Source organism: Echinops telfairi, unplaced genomic scaffold (assembly GCF_000313985.2).
Source record: "Echinops telfairi isolate 266 unplaced genomic scaffold, ASM31398v2 ScPeMD7_5;HRSCAF=22, whole genome shotgun sequence".
Lineage (NCBI taxonomy): Eukaryota > Metazoa > Chordata > Mammalia > Afrosoricida > Tenrecidae > Echinops > Echinops telfairi.
In genome coordinates, this window is record NW_022103901.1 from 20,655,510 (window position 1) to 20,674,479 (window position 18,970).

At 45.1% G+C, this 18,970-nt stretch overlaps 1 protein-coding gene across 1 annotated transcript in view; it reads right to left on the bottom strand.

The window, feature by feature from the left end:
• Positions 1 to 380: 380 nt before the first annotated feature.
• The window catches only part of PRKCB (protein kinase C beta), a 457,504-nt gene continuing 438,914 nt past the window's right edge, over positions 381 to 18,970 (bottom strand). Inside the window, exon 18 of the mRNA XM_004705718.2 lies at positions 381 to 1,030. Coding sequence (XP_004705775.2) covers positions 878 to 1,030 — 153 coding nt within the window. The 3' untranslated portion in view covers positions 381 to 877. The remainder of the gene's footprint in view (positions 1,031 to 18,970) is intronic.

Consider the following 18,970-nt stretch of genomic DNA (forward strand, 5'->3'; position numbering starts at 1 on the left):
GGTCACCAATTCTATGGCTTAAAGGTAGCCAAGCTCTCAGCTTCAAACGGCTGTGGTGGCCCAGGAGGCAAAAGAAAGGTGGAAACAATAGTGGGTGGTGAAGAGTGTAGCGAATCAGGAGCATTCACTCCTTCGAAAGAGGCAGCCATCTCTCAATTCCTATAGAATGATTTCCACCTGGAAATGTAGACCCAGTGTCTTTTCATATTTTCAAGTGAATCTGAAAATCCACGCATTTATATAAAACACTCCATTTTAAAATGCTGGCAGTGACTGCAATTAAGAAAAGTCAATGTGAGTGAAATAAAGTTCGTCTAGTGGACAGGTCATTGTAACTTCACACAACAGTCAAGTAAAAACAGCCACGTAAACAAGCGAGGTGCATATATTAATTCAGTTTAATCATATCAATTCTTAAACAAAAAAATGTCCTCCAAGAGACAATAGTTCACAGTAACCGCAAAGCTTACTCACAACTTTTAAAAATATCGGTCATGCTTAGCATTCAGAGAAGATATTGTAGAATAACTGTAAAAACTTTTACCAGGAACATCAGCTTCTGACTTAGAAATTACAAATACGGAAGCATTTTGGTATCAGACGCAGTAGTTTTGACACGGTCTGTCCATTTGATGAGTTTCTGGATGTTTGGAAAAGTGGTACCTCTATCATTGGATAAAGCGCTTATTCTAAACTACACATCTCCAAATGTAGAAAACGAACTAGCAAGCTACACGTACAAAGAAAGCCCTCTAGGACAAGCTCTCCACATGTTGAATGCCAGCATATGCACCATGAATCCTGGAAGACTAGAATCGCTACATACACTTGGCCTGGAGTCGGACCCTCCAGGCTCAACAATGGAATTTGCATTCACCTACACGTTAATGACAAACTCTGGATTAGTATAGGAGAAGCCAGCAAATTCATTTTGGTCCAAGTTCATGATGAAGAGTTTATCAGTGGGAGTGAGTTCCACAGGCTGTCTGGTGAACTCTTTGTCGAAGTTGGAGGTGTCTCGCTTGTCTCTCTGCCAATGGAAAGCAAATACATTAACACAGCATAAGAAGAAAGAAACATGACCAAGACATGCTGGTACCAGGAAGCTAATGACCCCTCAAGGGCAGAGTCAGAAAAAAGCCCTGTGCCGGCGATATTTTAATAGCTGCCTGGCACATACTGTCCCTGGCTTTCACTTCAGTGTGTAGGTTAGGTCAGCTGCGGGATCAGGAGATTTGGAAAAAAATGGGTTATAAAAAAGGAAATAATTTCATTTCTTTAAGGATTGCCATAAAGGGTATATGTGAGGATGTGTGTGTGTTTTCTTTGGCTTTGGGATGTATTGACTTGGACACTACTTTTTACCATGTCTAGTAGTCTTAGAATTGGTCATTGAGTAGAATGTCCCAAAGAAAACCATCCAGTCATCACCCCTGGGAGTTGTGGGCCTTTCTTTGCAAAGGGAGGCTGCTGCACAGCCACGTGGCTCCAAAGGCGGTGGCCAGACTTCATTAAAGGAAATGACTGTTGTCTTCCGTGCATTTGCTGGCACAATCTAGACCTTGAACTTGGGGATCCTCAAAAACCTATCCACAGACTAGAATGTACGGCTTCCTTCATCCGAGACTCTATGCAGGGATGCTTATAGTATGAATAGAGTTAGCAAACTCTAAGAAACTAAACCCAAGGTTAAAGTCTGGTCCATAAGGGCAGTTTAAACACACACACAACTCCCACAAAAGTGAACTTGATTTTCCCAAGCTGGCATTGCTTTTCAGTTTACTAACTACAGTTCGGTGTTAAATTTTACCAGGGATCATCAGAGTGCGGGCTAATAAAAAGAAACCTACATGCGAATGGTCCTTGGTAAAACCGTATGCCAAGCTGTAGTTGCCATATATACTCGCGTGTAAGCTGCGTTTTTCAGCACATTTTTAAGGCAGTTTTTGTGGTAAAATTAGGTGCCTCAGCTGATATTCGGGTCAGCTTATACTCGCGTATATTCGGTCATAAGCTAAAAAGAAATGCTCTCATCTCTTCTGGATCCTTCTCGGCCTATCATCTTTTCTCTTTCTCTACCTGTGAGGCAGGTAATCCGCACAGCCCGTTATCTCACATATAAAAAAGGGAGGCATATGAAAATGACATGATTTCCCTGTTCTTGCCCAGCGGTTATAGGTTTTTGTCACCTGACCCCCATTGCTGCTCTGTGTGTCTTGTCTCATCCCCTCTGACTGGAAGGACAGTCATGGAGTTTCAAGGTGAGCGATTTAAATGCATTCTCAAGGAAGTGCAGGGTGTCACTGGCCCCAGGCAGGCTGTTCAGCTGAAGGCAGAGCAGTGTCAGGCTACAAAGAGGGTCGGGTCGGTGAAGACTGACTGGAAGATTTGCTACAGTTGGGCCAAATGCCACCCACGCCCTGAGTGGCCACTGCCTACTAGGGATTTCTCACTGCCGGGTTCATTCTCCTGTCTATACAACCGTTCACAAGAATTGCTTCTTTTTTAGCTGCTCCCTGAGAGATGGGTAAAATGCCCTGATGGAATTTCCTGCTAATTCTTGCAGTAGTATGTGCGTGGAGGAGGGCGGAGGGGAGGGCCAGGAGGAAGCATCTTAAAAGATGCTGATGGAGCTATTGTCCACTGTGGTCCCGTTGAAACTTTTCTGGATGCGGACCATCTGTCGCTGTGCCCCATCCGTTCTTCTTTGCCCTATCCCATCTTATGTCCCCCCAGTTCTGTGCTCCACCTGTAGGCAGTGAGCATGCTACTTCCTGGGTTGGGATCAAAGCTCAGATGCCACCACCCTACCTAATGTCTTTTGTGCAGTCTTCTCCTGGTCCACACTCAGGTCATAAAGTAACACCTCTGTGTCTTCCTTGTACTTATTGCTATCAGATTTTTTTCCCTGTATCGTTTCTCTCCAGGAGGGCAGGCCTTGTCTGCTTCTTCACTACTGTATTTTCTGTGACAAGAATTGGGCCTCGCACCCAGGAGGTTGTTTCTTCCTAGGGTTTGCTTCATGAATGTGCTGATGGATAGATAGCTGACGAAAGCGGTATTTCTTGGCTTTGTTTAACTTCCAGTCACTCCCAAGACAAGGTCTCACTCTGTAACAAAGCAATGGGATTTCCCCGATGCCATGCTGGTTTTTCTTTCTCGCTAAGAGTTTGCTGTCTAAAAGAAGATGTATGGAAGAATGAAACAAAAACCTAACTATTTTAAAAGGGGACTTGTTCCCATTGATCCTAAGGGTCCTGCATGAGCCACTGCCTGTTCGGCCATCAGTGTGATCTAAATGGAGTTAGGTCATCATTAGGATCCTTCCAGGTCTGAGAACTCTGGGTTGTGTGTGGATCTTGGGTATACCTGGAGCTAGAAGGCTTCCTAGTGCTATCTACCCTATTGGGCCATCTCTCCCTGTGGACACCTAGCAAAGATTCCCTTCCCACCAGCTCCAACTTTGAGAAGCCCTTCTCTATGGCTGCATTGGTTACGACTCATGTTTCAGATAGCCACATGGTCCAAGCAGGACTTGTCTTTGTGGACATTATTTTGTGAGCATATCCCCCTATAAAATACTCCTGAATTTCATCACAGGAGTTGCTATAGGAAAATCTTCTTTATTGGGACAATTCCTGAGTTGGTAGCCTCTAAAATAAAATGAAAATAACATCACTCATCCAAAGATGGCTATCACTGAACTTTCTTTTTGCATAACACACACATATCCATATAACATAGGAAATGAATGTGCACGGGGCTGTGTGGTTTGCAAGCCACCCCTCCTCCCCACAAAAATCCAACCCAGATAACATGTACTTTGTGTAAAAATATGGCAATCTGACTGGCCTCCTATTAATAACCTAACAAGGCCATTGTGATTGCAACCTAGTTCTTTCTTAAGAACAGGTACAGCTAAGTGGGAATTGGAAAAAATTGAAAGTATCATCCTGGAATTTTGGTAGACAATTAGCCATAGCTAACCTGGTTGGTGCTTAGTTTGTTTGGTTTTAATTTTCTTTATCGTTCAGCTGGATTTGAAGACCTAGGTTTTGCTCAGTTGGAAGCAGTCTCATGGAAAGGGAGTGGTGTTTCCCAAGGGCATGCAAGGGCAAAGCCTGCAGGTGTCTGACTTAAAAGACCTAAGAGATAAGACTCAGGGCTCGGAATCAAGCCATAAACCCAGCTACCTTTTCCACATAAAGAGCCAGTCAGGGCATCTGTCTCTGCTCCAATCTTGGACATGAAAATATGCTCTGTTCAGCGTAGATCCCTTTGCCTTTGGCCTTCTAGGAAGAAATCATCCTAGAAATTACCTGCCTCTCTCCTGTCTGACTCATCACATTACATGATTGTCCTAGTAATCTGGATCAAAGGGCGTTGCTCTGCCTTCTCCTTCCATCTCAGACTAGGCTTCATGACGAGAAAGCAGACACCCAAAGACATGTGGTGGCTTTTTCTTCTTTGTAAAAGGCTTCCCTGATTAAGCTAGGCACTCAATAATAATTCTCGATCAGATTGTGCTTTTAATTGCTTATTGAATCACCGCCCTCCCATCAGATGGTACACTCCAGGAGGAGAGAGATTGTTCCCACTGTGTCTGGGAACTCAACATTGAGTCCAGCATGCTATTGGTGCTCAATAAATGCTGGCTAAATGGATGCAAAAAAGAAAAAAAAAACCCAAAATTTAATTTGTTCTCTTTTTGGCTTTTCAAAGCATTCCCAAGAGATTACATGTAGTCAAGGCTCTGTTTCATGGTCTCCTTAGCACTGAAAATGAGGAAAGGAAAATCAAGAATTCCAACTAAAAAACCCCTTACTTTCACAGAAGGCTTTCTTGACCCATCCTGGGCAAAATGTGGCAGGTGAACAGAGACTTTGGCCTGAGTCACTATCTCTATAAACTATTAAAATTTTGAGACATAATGGCAACAATTTGGAAAGTGGAGTGTATAGATATGTACATTTTATTTATCCTCTATCTATCAGTCCTTCCTTCCTAGATTGCTCTCTAAAGATGTCTCAGATCATTTTCCAATGGTCCCATGTTTCTCTACAGTTTTTATCTTCCTGAGAGCATGTCCAAGGAACGTCCCGGTGACTCGGCAGTCAGATGAAGGACTTCCAAGAACTTGCTGGTTGGTGGGCATGGCTCAGAGACAAACGTCGGTCCTATTGCAGTGCCATGGAGCCAAAAGACCATGCAGAGAGTTGGAAAACTGGCTTCATATTACCACTGAGTGACCTTGAAGGAGTCACTTTCTCTTCCAGACCCTAATCTCCCCCCAAATAAAGGAAGGGGATTTTGCCCTGAGTTCCCTCCTAGGACTGTCACAAGGACTTTAAGCTGCTTGCCCCTTAGCTCCAAGTTGTAGCCACACTGGTGACAGGAGGGGAGCACGGAGAAGAAAGAGGAAAGGAAGGAACGAACTGCAGGAGGCCTGACCTAAGTGGAATGCCCCATCATGGTCTCAGACATAGGTGAAGTCTTACTTCAAGGATATTTGTCAAGTGTCTAAAATTCTCTTGGTGGCCTCTCAGGAGCTCCTGGGCTACTTAAAAATCTCTTGAATTGGGGTCAGAATTCTCATTCGGGCTGCCGAGAACAGACCAGGTGGCAGACAGAGGTGAGAAGTCATCTGCTGTTCTTATCTCAAAGCAAAGGAAATGTCCTCCACCCAAGAGACTTCCCTAGACCCCGGGGCTCCCAGTCCATTGCTAGAAAGAATACTTAGCTCAAGCTGGGAGGAGTGGCTATGTGGCTAGGATAAGATGAAGAGGCCCAGCCGTGCTCTTAGCTGGTCCCTAAACTTGAGGTGAGAGGGCATGGAGACTTTGGGCACTGACATGACAAAGGCTCCAGCCAGATCACCCTACTCATGTTGCCCCACCCCACTGTAGACTATCAGGAACCCCAGAAGGGCCTATAGTCCCTGCCCCTCTGATTTGTTGAACAGCAGGTTTGGGTTCAGCTGTGGATTTAACTCCTTTTGGGGGGTCCTAAAACCCCATGGAGCCCTGCTCTGTAGTGTGACTCCACATTTTTCAGAGAGCAGTGTCCCTTGAAATAGCATTTCTTCTGTTTTCTTTCTTTTTAAAATTACATCTTGATGCTAGAAGAAAAATGGCACATAACAGATATCCAGATACAAATAGACAGTTTCACAAACATCTCGGGGAAACAACATCAAAGTGAAGAATTCGATTGTCTTTGTATCAAGACATGGTGTCTCTCTGAGCACTTAATTGGCTTTCCAAATCCAGCCACAAACCGAAGACAAATTCCATGCCCACAGGCACAGGTCTGCTGCACTCCAGAGCCACCTTCTGGGTTAAATCAAAGCAGGTTATTGTGGTTAATAACATTTGGACACAGATTTTTAAGCATATGTAACAAAGTGAGTAACCTTTTTTTTTCTTTTCTTTTCTTTTTGGCATTTGAACAACAGAAATAAAACCCCAAAGCAAATTAAGTTTGAAATGTAATGTAAAATCATGGCCCTTTAGGGACCTTTCTAGAGTGACCATGAACTTTCAAGAAGCGATACCAAATGCCCCTTTCAAGTAGTTTGGGAAGAAGGGCCATCGGGGACACGTCGTATCAGATATTAAGCTATTACAGTGCCGGGAAGGCACCCACACAGCTCGCCCTTTGGCCTACTGCAGTACTCTTGGATAGAAACGGTCTAAAAGCACCGACTTGGCACATTGTAAAAGGACTTAGATAATCTTCTTCACTTTGGCTTAAGAAAGACACTTTTGTTTTCTCTTGAGCATGTTCTTTTCAAAGTTACGGGGTCTCCCAAACATGCTGAACAGAGGGATTCCTGCTAGCATCCAATCATCATTTTGTCACCCAGAATCTTTATTGGATGACGGTTTGGAGAATGTATAAAAACGATTCGGCTGAAAAAGAGGGAAAGAAAATAGATTATTCCCTCTCCCAACTCGATCTTGTTTCTCGTTAGAGGGCATGCTAGAGAGAGTCATTTGAAGAAGGCTTGGTTGATGTGTCGATTTTGCAGGTTATTTTCTCTGAACCCTCTGCAGGATCGAATCTCCGAGAGATGCCCCAAACTACCTGGGGAGATTTGGGTCCTGAAACATGGTCACTCTAGTCTCATCAGCAAATAAAACATGAATGCAACTTTGCAATGAAAAAGAATGTCACCACAATCGCCATTGAGTTTGAATGACAGATGAAGGACGGAGATCTACAACAGCTACTTAGCTCTTGACTTCAGGTTTTAAAAATTCAGAGTTAACAAAGGAAAATCCTTCGAATTCTGATTGGTCAATATTCCTGATGACTTCCTGGTCAGGAGGTGTTAGGACTGGAGGATGGCGGGTGAAAAACCGGTCGAAGTTTTCAGCATTTCGCCCACACTATGAGAGGGGAAGAAAAGAACTTGTGGTGGGTGGGGAAAAAAAAAAAGCCAAAGCCAAAATAAAACAGAACCAAACAAAACTGGATATGGTTTTCTTCAATCCCATTCCGTTCACCACCTCAGAGAGGTTGTTCCAATGATCTGAGATGAGAGCAAGGTGAAGTGGAAATTTTCATGAACTGTGGGTTCCCACTTTTCAGTGGCTGTAGCTCATGAATGGTCCTACTGCCCTTCGGGGGGCAGTTAGGAACTGTATGGCAAAGGCATGAAATGGGGGGGGGGTTAGGGGTGTGTGCCATGCCCCCCACCCCACCCCCAAAAGTCAGCCAAGCTCATCTGTTGAGAGAGATGGGGTTAAGGCACTTGAAATGTGTCATGGGGTACAAGATGCAAATTAATGACCCATCAATACATCACCTGGGGCCTTTCAATATTTAGCAGGCGATCCCTCACCGTGTGTGTGCATCCACTGGCTCTCAATCAGGAACAACGGATGCTTTCCAGCTCAACAGATAGAGGATTTACCATCTCCCGCCAGTGGCGAAAGATCCCAACCGCAAGGCCTGGGTTGAATGCCTGCAAAGCCTGGGAAACTGGGAGGCCCTGGTGAGCTCCTAAGTCATTGCCTCTTACCGGCAAGGAACCAGGTGGTGAACGCAGCTGGCCTTCCTCCAGCTAGAAGGAAGGGGTGGGATGAAACACAGTAGTACTTGGTGAGGCAACCTGGCTCCAGAGAGAAAAACAACCCCACCAGGTTGTACCCTCCTTACAGTCCTTCTGTATGATTCTGAGCTGGAATCATAATCACACATGGGTGTGAGGGTGTGTACGTGTCTGAGTAGAGACGAATGCCCTCCTGAAGAGAGGAGACAGAAAAACCACTACATCTGAGGTCTGTTGTTCTTTGTTCTGAGTACAAAATCCATCTGCCCAAGGCTCTCACTGTTTCAAACGCAATGCCTGTAGGAGATGGTGGCGCTAGTGGCCTCTGCCATGTTTCCCACTGCACCTTCCAGAGTCAGCCATAATAGTAATACGATATAATGATCATCTCTGATATTTATTATACACTGGCCCCATGCTAGGCATCCTGGGCAACTCTTACTTGAATTACATTGTTTAATCCTACCAGTGATGCTAGGAGACAGGCATTATCACCATCCTTGTTGGACAGATGAGGAAACTTGAGGACAGGAAGATTAAGGCATCTGTTCAAAGTAGGAGCTAATAATCTACAGAACTGTAGAACCCTCTGATGTCAGGACCAGACTCCTGGTTCCACTTTATAGCACATAGTTTGGGGACTGAGAAGAATGGAGTGAGTCAGAGTGAGAAATGTGGGAGGAGAAGCCAAGGATAGCGAGTGAGATCTCTAGTTTGAACGCTCCAACACCGAGAACACAGGAGAGAACACTGTTTCCATTTTGGACATGATGCTATTGAGGAGCCTTCGAGAGTCTACATAAAGATCAGAGGGAATTCGAAGTGCAAGTTCAGGAGCTCAGGAAAGAAGTCTTGAAGAAAAACTTAACGGACAGAATATGGACATGTGAATGGGGGTGCAGGGAGCTAGAGTAAGAATGGCAAAGAATATGGGGATGGGCAGCAGGGAAGATTATAGCAACAATGGTATTAACAAAAAGGACTGAACACTTTCTATGCAACACACAGTTTTTAATGTTTTACGTATATTACTTTTTCAAATCATAAAAGAACCCAGTGAGGCAGGTGTTAATCCCATTTTTCCAACGAAGAACTGCTCAAATGATGCCACAGAGAGGGAGGAGAAGACCAAGGAGAGAGCAGCCACACTAAGGACTGAGACCAACCCCAGGAGATGCAATTATAACTAAGTCAAGCAGGAATATCACTGACGATGGGTCGTTGTGTTTGATAACTGAGAGGCTACTGACAGGAAAAGAAGCTTGTCCCTGAATTCCAGGAGCCTGAAGAGGTAAGAGTGAGTGAGAATGAAGGAGCGTCAGCACTTCTTTAAAGCCTGACACTGAAAGGAAGCCGAGGAAGCGCATGAAGGCACGTGGCTATCAGAGGGTCTCAGTCTCCATAACCCTGCCCGTTTACAGAAGTAAGTCCATGTGTCTGTAGTCATTAGACCTGGATTCTAAATCTGGTACGCTCAAACCGGATCACCACTAGGCTACGAGAGCTCCTGACTAACACCTAAACTGGGAGATTTTTACTAACGTCTTCAGTCTGAAATGAATCAAGCATGCAAGCAAAATGCATTTATAATGACTGGGATTGAAATGTGAACGTAGGAAACAAAGATGGAGGGATCAACCATTAAGAAAACATGACCTTGGTGATAAAAACAGCACCAGAAATCAGATGATAGAATTTTGAAAGACCAATGGCTTACTCGTTGTAAATATCTTTCTCAGCAACATGCACGGTGACTATATCCAGGGCTCTCGCCAGATAGAAAAGCCAGGAATCAAACGGACCACAATCAAATCCATGGAAAGGAGCCAGGGAGAAATTCAATATAATCACTCAAAATAATGCCAATTGGGAAAAGACCATCGATGGCTCACATGCAAATGCAAGTTGAAGTTGGAAGAAATGAAAACAAGGCCACAGAAGCCAACATGCAACCTTGAGTATACTGCATTTGAATATAGAGATCAGAATAGATTTTACTTACTGAACACCAGTGACTGATGACCACAGAAGTTGTGGGATGGCATAAAAGGCATCATACATATAAACCCAACATGTCATGAAAAATGAGAAGAAAGAAAGAAAAATCCAAAATGGGTAACACAGGAGACACTGAAACTTGCTTTTGAACATCAAACAGCTCAAGCAACAGGAAGGCTACAAACGTGCTTGACACAATGGATGGATATATGGATTGTGATAAGAGTTGTATCAGCCTCCAATAAAATGATTAAAAAAAAACAACAACCCAGGGAGGCACGATGATTTAAACGAACTGACTAGAAGATTTCAAAGGGCAGCTTGGGCAGACAGCTTTGCCCATAATGAAATGGGCAAAGTCCGGGAGTTCGAAAACCAGAAAGGAAAGAAGACATCAGCATCTTCACGCTGAAAGCACTGAAGAAAAATTCAAGTCTCAAGTTGAAAACCTGAAGGATTCTGTGGGCAGAATATCGACTGACATCAAAAGAAGATGGAAGGAATACACAGAGTCATCGCACCAGAAAGAATTGGTCAATGTTCTACCATCTCAGGAGGTAGTTTATGACCAAGAACCATAAGCAAAGGTGTTGAAAGCAGAAATCCAAGCTGCACTGTGGGCGTATTGGTGAGAAACAAGGTTTCAGGCCATGTGCGGAGCAAACACTAAAGACCAATAGAAATGTTCCAACAAGTGGTGCAGGGCTGGGGGCGACCACTTGTTTATGCCAAGTGATGTCCAAGACAGCTACCTGCACAAAGGACTGGGATAGAGACATCTTTGTTCCTACTCCAAAGAAAAGTGACCCATGTTCCATGTTATTAAACAATGTCAGGCATATCACATGCAAGTAAAATTGCTGAAGATAATGCAAAAACAGATGCAGCATTATATTCCCAAGGAACTGTCAGAAATTCAAGCTGGATTCAGAAAAGGGTATGGAATGAAATATATCATTGCTCAGATGGATCTTGGCTAAAAGCAGAGTATACCAGAAAAGCGTTTACCTGTGTTTTATTGACTATTCAAAGACACCTGACTGTGTGGATCACAATACTGTATTGTGATGAACAGGAATTGCAGAACACTTAATTGTGCTCACATGGAACCTGTGTATAGACCAAGACACAGTCATTCAAACAGAACATAAAGATATTGCCTGGTTTAAAACCAAGAAAGGTTTGCATCCTTTCACCACATTTATTCAATCTATATGCTGAGCAAATAATCCAAGAGGTTGGGCTCTATGAAAAAGAACACGGCATCTGGATTGGAGGAAGGCTCATTACCAACCGATGGTATGGAGATAACACCACCTTGCTTGTTGAAAGAGAAGTGAACTTACAGTGCTTACTTAAAATGAGGATCCAAGACCGCGGCCTTCAAAATATATTATACCACAACATACACAAAACAAATATCCTCACAGAGCTATGACTAAACAACATCACCATCAATAAAGAAAAGATGGAAGGTATCAAAGATTTCATTTTACTTCAATCTGCAATCATCGCCCATGGAAGCAGCGGTCAGAAAACCAAATGATGTAATGGGAAAATTTACTGCAAGAGAGAAGTGTTCAAAAACAAAGATGTCACTTGAGGGACTAAAGGGAGGCGAGTCTGATCCAAGCCATGGTGTTTTCAACCCCACGATACGCATGTAAAAGCTAGACAATGAACACGCAAACAACAAAGAAGAATTCATGCCTTTGAATTATGATGTTGGCAAAGAAGAGCCAATGGACCGCCAAAAGAGCAAAACCAAGTACAGCCAGGATGCTCCTCAGAAGTGAGGATCCCCAAACTTTGTCTGGTCATGTACTTTGGACCTATTATCAGGGGGTACCAGGCCCTGGAGAAAGGACATCCTGCTTGGTAAAATAGTGGTTTCTTCCTATGAGGCAGTGTCTACACGGTGCTCAAGGGGTTAAATACCTTTAACCAAAATCCACTATCGTTACATTCTTATCGTGATAACACATTCTTGTAGAAAAAGAATGTATTTTTTTCAAAGACTCATGCCAGACTTAAATAAACCTCTTTGTTAGTCCAGGTCACACGGAACGAGCTGCTTTGCTAGCTTGGCTTCGGGACTTTGGAAATGCCAAATGACTTCCAATCTGCCTGTTGTGGTTGGCTTTCCTGCCAGTGAAGGAGAAACTCCCATACACCGATGGACTCTCAAAATCAATCGTGCGGTGATGACTTATTGGCCAGATGCACCCATCCATTTATGCCCGTGCCCATTCAATAAACATTTGAGAGCTCGCTGTGGTCTAAGTACTGCTGGAGACCCCGGGTTACAGAAGTACAGAATGGAGTCCTAGCTCTCATGGGGTCTACCTTCTAGTAGAAAAGGAAGGCAATGAACAAAATCCAAACTGCTATGCCTGTAAGTGTAAATATGTTTTCTGACACTGGGAAGAGATGAGTGATATTAAGGAAACTAAAGTCAGAGCAGGGGCTCAGCTGATAAAGTAGATGGCTCTGAAGGAATGATCTTGGAGTATGACCTCAGCACAATCAGTGAGAAATACAATCTAGGCAGAGAGAATAGCAACAGAGGCCAAAGTTCACGTGGTACAGACACAGAAAAGCCAGGAGGTCAGTGTGAGCCAAAGCAGAGTGATCCATGGGGAATGATATAACGTGTCAGAGAGCAGGCAGATCACAGAGGCCCTCACAGGCCAGATGAGGACCAAAAACCAAGCCCACTGCCATCAAGTCAAACTGATTTATATCAACCTCTTGTAGGATTTCTGAGACGATGAATCTTTTTCATTTTAATTTTGATACTATAAATCTTTACAGAAGCAGACAGCCTCTTCTTTCTCCCATAGAACACTAGTCGGCTTCATCACCAACCTTGCACCCTGATGCTTACCCCCCAGCCTCACGAGGGGATTTTAATCCAGCTTGATAGAAAGCTACTGGGGAATTCGGAGCACTGAGTGATCGAATCTGACTTGGGCTTCAAGGGGGCTCCTGGGTGATGCCAATGGTCCAGTGACCTATAGGTGCTGCCGAAGAAAGTCCTGTGATTAGCTTCCACCAAGACTGCAGCCAAGAACCCGCCCCTCTCCTTAACACGTGGAGTTGCTCTGAGTCAGAAATGCTTGAGATCAGTGAGTTTGCTTGTTCTGTTTGTTGATAAAGGAAGGTTGGTGCTGGGCCCAAAACAGACCAAAACGGGGACAGTGGGTAGCGAAAGTGGTGACACCAGAAGGAGGCGATGGCACGAACCCGAGTCAGACGCAGGTGGTGACGTGGACGAAGGCGATGGTGGGGAGATGGAGGGATGCATTAGGGGTTTGAGTACACTTGTACTCGGAGTTAAAAACCCGCTGACAGGTGGGATGTGGGGGTGAGAGGAAGAGAGAAGATGCAGGTGACCATGAGGCTTCTGACCTCATCTAAGTGGAGTGTGGAGGTGCCATTGACGGAGATGGAGAAAGAACACTGGGATATTGAGCCTAGTGGAGGGGGAATCAAACTCCTGGTTTCTTTCATGATGAGTTTGAACCCCAGTGGAAAGCTCAAGTACCCAAACAGCCTTCAGCTTCAGGGTGGAGGGTGAACAGAAGGGGGTGAGGCTGGTTGTTGTCACCATAGCAGAGCGGATAAAGGTGGCAGGGACCACGTTGAGAGAAGGGGTGGAGCAGAAGGATTGATTTGACATCAAATTAAGAGACACCTCTGGCCAAGGTTGCTGGCACGAGATGGCTTGTTATAAGGTTGCCTGAAGGTGATTCTCCTTGCCTTAAGTGCTGGGACCAGACCAGCCAGCGCAGGGAACAAATTAACTGAGATAGTCTTTGGGGGCCATTTTTCTTTAAAAGACATCATTTTCCATCCACAACCCAGAAAGCTCTCGCTCTGCCTGGGTCTCCCCAGAGGAAATGATGGGAGAAACAGTGTCTGGCAGCTCCGCAGTCTCTCTCCCGACTTCCCCACTGCCTCAGAGAATAACGAAATCTTTCAGCGTGGTGGCAGAGAGGAGCTGCAAGAACAGGGGTGAACCAAGGGGGTAGCATACAGCAGGAGCGTGATTTCCCTGCTAATAAGCAACTTACAGGGCTGGCAGATCACAGCCTCCCCGTTAAGTGTTTCCGTGTTTTCAAATAGAGCTGTCACTGCCCATTAGCTTCAAGCGTGCTCCTTAAATAGAGACGTCAGCCCCAGGAAGGCACAGTCTGGGCCAGCTCTGGACCGGAGTGTCCTTGGAGAACTGGGCACTTGTGGCAGGGATCACACCACAAACCCAATAGATACCACATCTGCTTCTCTGGTGGGTTTGGGTGGACACCTCAGCCTCACTCAGCTACTACAGCAAACCCTCCTGGCATCTGGCTACATGGTTGGGGCTCTGGGCTGAGGAAAGAGGGCCAGCTAGCAAGGAAGTTGTTTAAAGCAAATGGCACCTCTGTCAGGGTTGGACAGGGAAGTGAGGAGTTTGCCTTGCTGCTGACTTGCACCCCAATGTAAGAACCCAGACAGTTTGAAAAGCTTATCTGTGAGCTGTTACATGCTAGCTTGTTGCTTTTTTCTGGCTCTGATTTCTGTTGGATGTAACTCACCACAGCTCTAACAGTCTAGCTGTTAAATATAGGGTGGGTCGGGCCAGTGGTGCCGAGTTAGCTGCAACTGCCAGGGGACCGGGGGTGAGAGGGGGGTGGCTTTCAAAAATGCTCTTACTGCAGTGCTACGGGGTGGGGCTTCAGATCAGTTTTGTCCAGTTTGACCCCCTGCTGAGAGTGTGTCTCTCCGTCCTAGACATACTGAATCACAACCTTCATTTTAACAAGCTCCTTGGGGGTGGGGGTGGGTGGTTCTTATGGATCCTCAGGTGGGGAATCTTGTGGCTTCTGGTATAGGATGTCTGGCATGGACAGGCACACTTAGCAAGGGGTCGAAAAGAAACAAACCCGTCGGGAGCCCTGTTGCAATGTCTCTGGAAGTCCACACCTTGGTCACACATTTCCCCCAAATGCCCCATGTCCAGCACCTCTCCAGCTGCACTGAAGAACTCCCAGTTACTGGAATGCCCATGCACTCCCTCCCTTCCAAGCCCTTGTATGGGCTGCTTCCTCTCCTGGGAACTCGGAACTTTTGCCTCCCACCCTCTTCCCCTTCCCCTGCCTTTGTCCTACGCCCCCTTTCTGTCTCCACACTTCATTCTTGTTGGGAGACCTTTCCTGGTCTTCCTGTAGGCTTCTGAGTTTATCCCAGCAAGAGGCATGATGTGCACCAAAGAGTTGTAAGAGAAATGAAATGCTTAGCATCAACTATCAGTTAGCTAGCAAGACAAATAGCTAAATAAATACTCACATTTCTATTTGATGTGCTACCAAGCAAAGCCTTTTTTAATTAAAAGAAAATATAGAAGAATATTAAATGATAGCGGGGAATATTAAATGATAGAGTAATACATAATTACATGTGTGTACAATAGGTTTCCATTCTGTTTGCAATAGATAAAAATGTATATGCAGTACACTCATGCACAGGTACGTGTGCTCTTATAAAAATTGGTGATTCTGACTCATGGTGACCCTACTGAAAAGAGAAGACCTGCCCCTTTGGTCTCCAAGCCTTTAAATCATTATAGAGGAGGAGATAGCCTTTCTGCAGCCAAGGGACCAGTGGAGTCAAACTGCTGACCTTGTGGTTAGTAGCCCAACTTGCAACCCAACATGTAATCAATCCACTCTATCTTGAAGAGTTACAGAGGGCTTTAATTTTCTCTTTCATGCTTGACTGCACTTATGAAACATTAAATAACAATCAGTTTGTTCTGCAATAAGAAGAGAAAAACTATCACCCACCTACTCATTGCCATTAAGTTGGTTCTTACTCATGGAGATGCTATAGGGCAGAGTGTAACTGCTCCCTGTGGTTTCTGGGGAGCAGACCTGCCTGAGCATCTTCCTGTGGTAGGTTTGAACTACTGACTTAGTTAGCAGCCCAACATTTAACCCACTGCACCACCAGGGCTCCTTAAAAGCCATAAAAGCTATTTCAAGTGAGAATGCTATTGCTATCAAAGAACGAAGGAAAGAAAGAACTAAAGAGAATGGCCTGCCTGATGCTATTCAATATGCTTCATCGTCGGCAAAAACGACACGACAAACATCTCCTACATGACTGTCCACACGTGTGTACGTTGGGTCTAACAGAATGCTACTGTTGTTTTCAGTTGTTCTTGAGTTGGCCATGACCCATGGTCAGAGAGCACTGGCGGGATAGTGGTTGAGTGTTGGGCTGCGATGGGAATGGTTGGCAGTTTGAAACCACCAGCAGCTCTAAGGGAGAAAGACTGGGCTTCCTACTCCCACAACCAGGTAGTCTTGGAAGCCGACAGGGGGTCACTATGACTCAGTGTTGACTTGATGTCAGGGAGTTTGGATTTGGTGGTATGGCCCATGGTGACCCCAGGTACAACAGGCTCAACTGCTTCCTGGTCCGGCACCAATCACAGACTTCACTAGGCTCGAGTTCATTGTTTGGGCCAGTGTGTCTTTTGAGTACCTTCTAACCTTGTTGTTGTCCGGTGCTGTCTTGTCGGTTCTGACCCATAGTGACCTTAGGTACAACAAAGGCAAACACTGTGCCGTCCTGTGTTTACCTTCTAACCTAGGAGGCCTATCTTCCAATCTGATATCAGACAACGCTCCTTTATGACCAATAAGATTTTCTTTGCCTGTGTTTGGGAAGTAGGTTTCCAGGCCTTTCTTTCTCATCTGTTTTCATCTGGAAGCTTCGCTGAAGGCTGTCCACCAAGGTGACCATACCAGTATTTGAAATACCAGTGTCACAGCAGCCGGCAAGAAACCACAGAGCAGCAAGTTCAGAGAAGGGTGGAGGAGGGGATGATAAGACAGCCTATGCTGGCAGAGGATGCAGCCTCTTCCCAGCAGTGTGCTAGGAAGCAGACGGGCAAGAACGCTGCTATACAGTGGGGTATATGTAGTGCTTGAACCGAGAGAAGAACCTAGGGTGAGTCTGGGAGACTTTCTGGAACATGTGACTACCGAGGGTGACCTGAAGGACAGATATTGCTTATAAGGGGGAAGAGGGGGACTGCACCATATAGTCACTGTTTAACTGAACTTGGCAATGTGTGGTTAAATGGAACCAGCCACCACCACCAATCTGTTAGCCAGCTCTACTGGGATGGTTTGCTGGACATTTTCTCACTTGTATTTCAAATGCCAACAGGATGACCCATAGTGAGCAGATTTCAGCAGAACTTCCAGACTAAGACAGACTCGGAAGAAGGCCTGTTGAACCGCTTCCCCGAACCCTCATTATTGAGTGCCCTCCAGTCATTTCCAACTCCTAGAGCCACTGCGCCTCATGGAACGAAACACTGGCTGGTTTGGCACCACTCTCATAAGCATGGCTATATTTGAGTGCAATGTGACAGCTACTGTGTCATGTCTTACACATCTTCTTTCTTGCTGACCCTCTACATTGCCAAGCATGATGCCCTTTCTTTGGGGATTCATTCTGTGTCATCTTAATTAGTGTTCTCTATTTGATCTCTAGGTTCTAAGATCCATGGGAATGGCTACACTGAACTCAGACAAAACTCTTGATTACAGGGTTTATTAAGGAAGTTAACAGGTTTTAATGCCAGTGAGAAATACTCAGGATAGATTTATTTATTGGGATAGTTTACAAAGTTCTTGCAGATCTGATAATAAATGCCCAAAGGGGCATACCACTCCACCAGAAGTCTCAACCTGAAGGCAGTCAGCTCAAGCTCCATGGGAGGGCAAACCCAGCACCCTGAAGTAAATGTCCAGAGGCACCCCACTCCGGGAAGCCTAAGATCAAAGACACTCAGTTCCACTTCCATGGGTCAGCAAGCCCAGCATCCCCAATTAAGTGTCCGGAGGCACCCTACCCTGTTTCCCCATAAGTAAGACATCCCCCCAAAATAAGACCTACTTCCAGTTTTGCCTCTTGCTGAAATATAAGGCACCCCCCCAAAATAAGACCTCCCCAAAAATAAGGCCCCCCAAAGCTACCATAACTCTGGACTCTGGACCGTAGTGGCGAGTGAGCTCACTGTTGGTCGCGCAGCGGAGCAGACAGGAAGTGCGAGGTCTCTTTTAATAAAACAATGAACAATAAAGGTGTACCAGATTCTTCTTCATGGAAAAATAAGACATCCCCTGAAAATAAGACCTAGCGTATCTTTGGGAGCAAAAATTAATATAAGACACTGTCTTATTTTCGGGGAAACAGGGTACTACACAAGCCGGGGCCATACACAAAAGCACTCAGCTTTAATTGCTCCGTGAGCTGGGAAGTCTATCACTCTGTTCTATAACCCGGCTCCTGGTTCTGCTATCCCTCTGATGTTACGTTTATCTTATGGATCCAAGAGATTCGCTGGGCAAGGATCTTGGTCCAGAGGACACGCCCCATTCCTGGTTCTCCAGTTTCTCATAGGGCTCCTTTTCTTTTCTTTTAATTTTATTTTTTAAAATCATTTTACTGGGGGCTCGTACAGCTCTTATCACAATCCATCCATATGGCAAGCACATTTGCACATTTGTTGTCATCATTTTCAAAACACCCTCTTTCTCCTTGAGCCCTTGGTATCAGCTTACTTTTTTCCCCTCCCTCCTCTACGCTCCCTCCTCCACAAACCCTTTTAATTTATAAAGTATTATTTTTTCATGTCTTACACTGACCACTGTCTCCTTCCACCCACTTTTCTGTTGTCCGTGCCCCATGGAGGGGGTTATATGTAGATCATTGTGATAAGTTCCTCCTTTCACCCCCACCTTCCCCTTCCCTTCCTGGTATCTACTCTCATTATTGGTCTTGAGGGGTTTGTCCTGGATTCCCTGTGTTTCCAGCTCTTATCTGTATCTGTGCATATGCTCTGGTCTAGGCGGA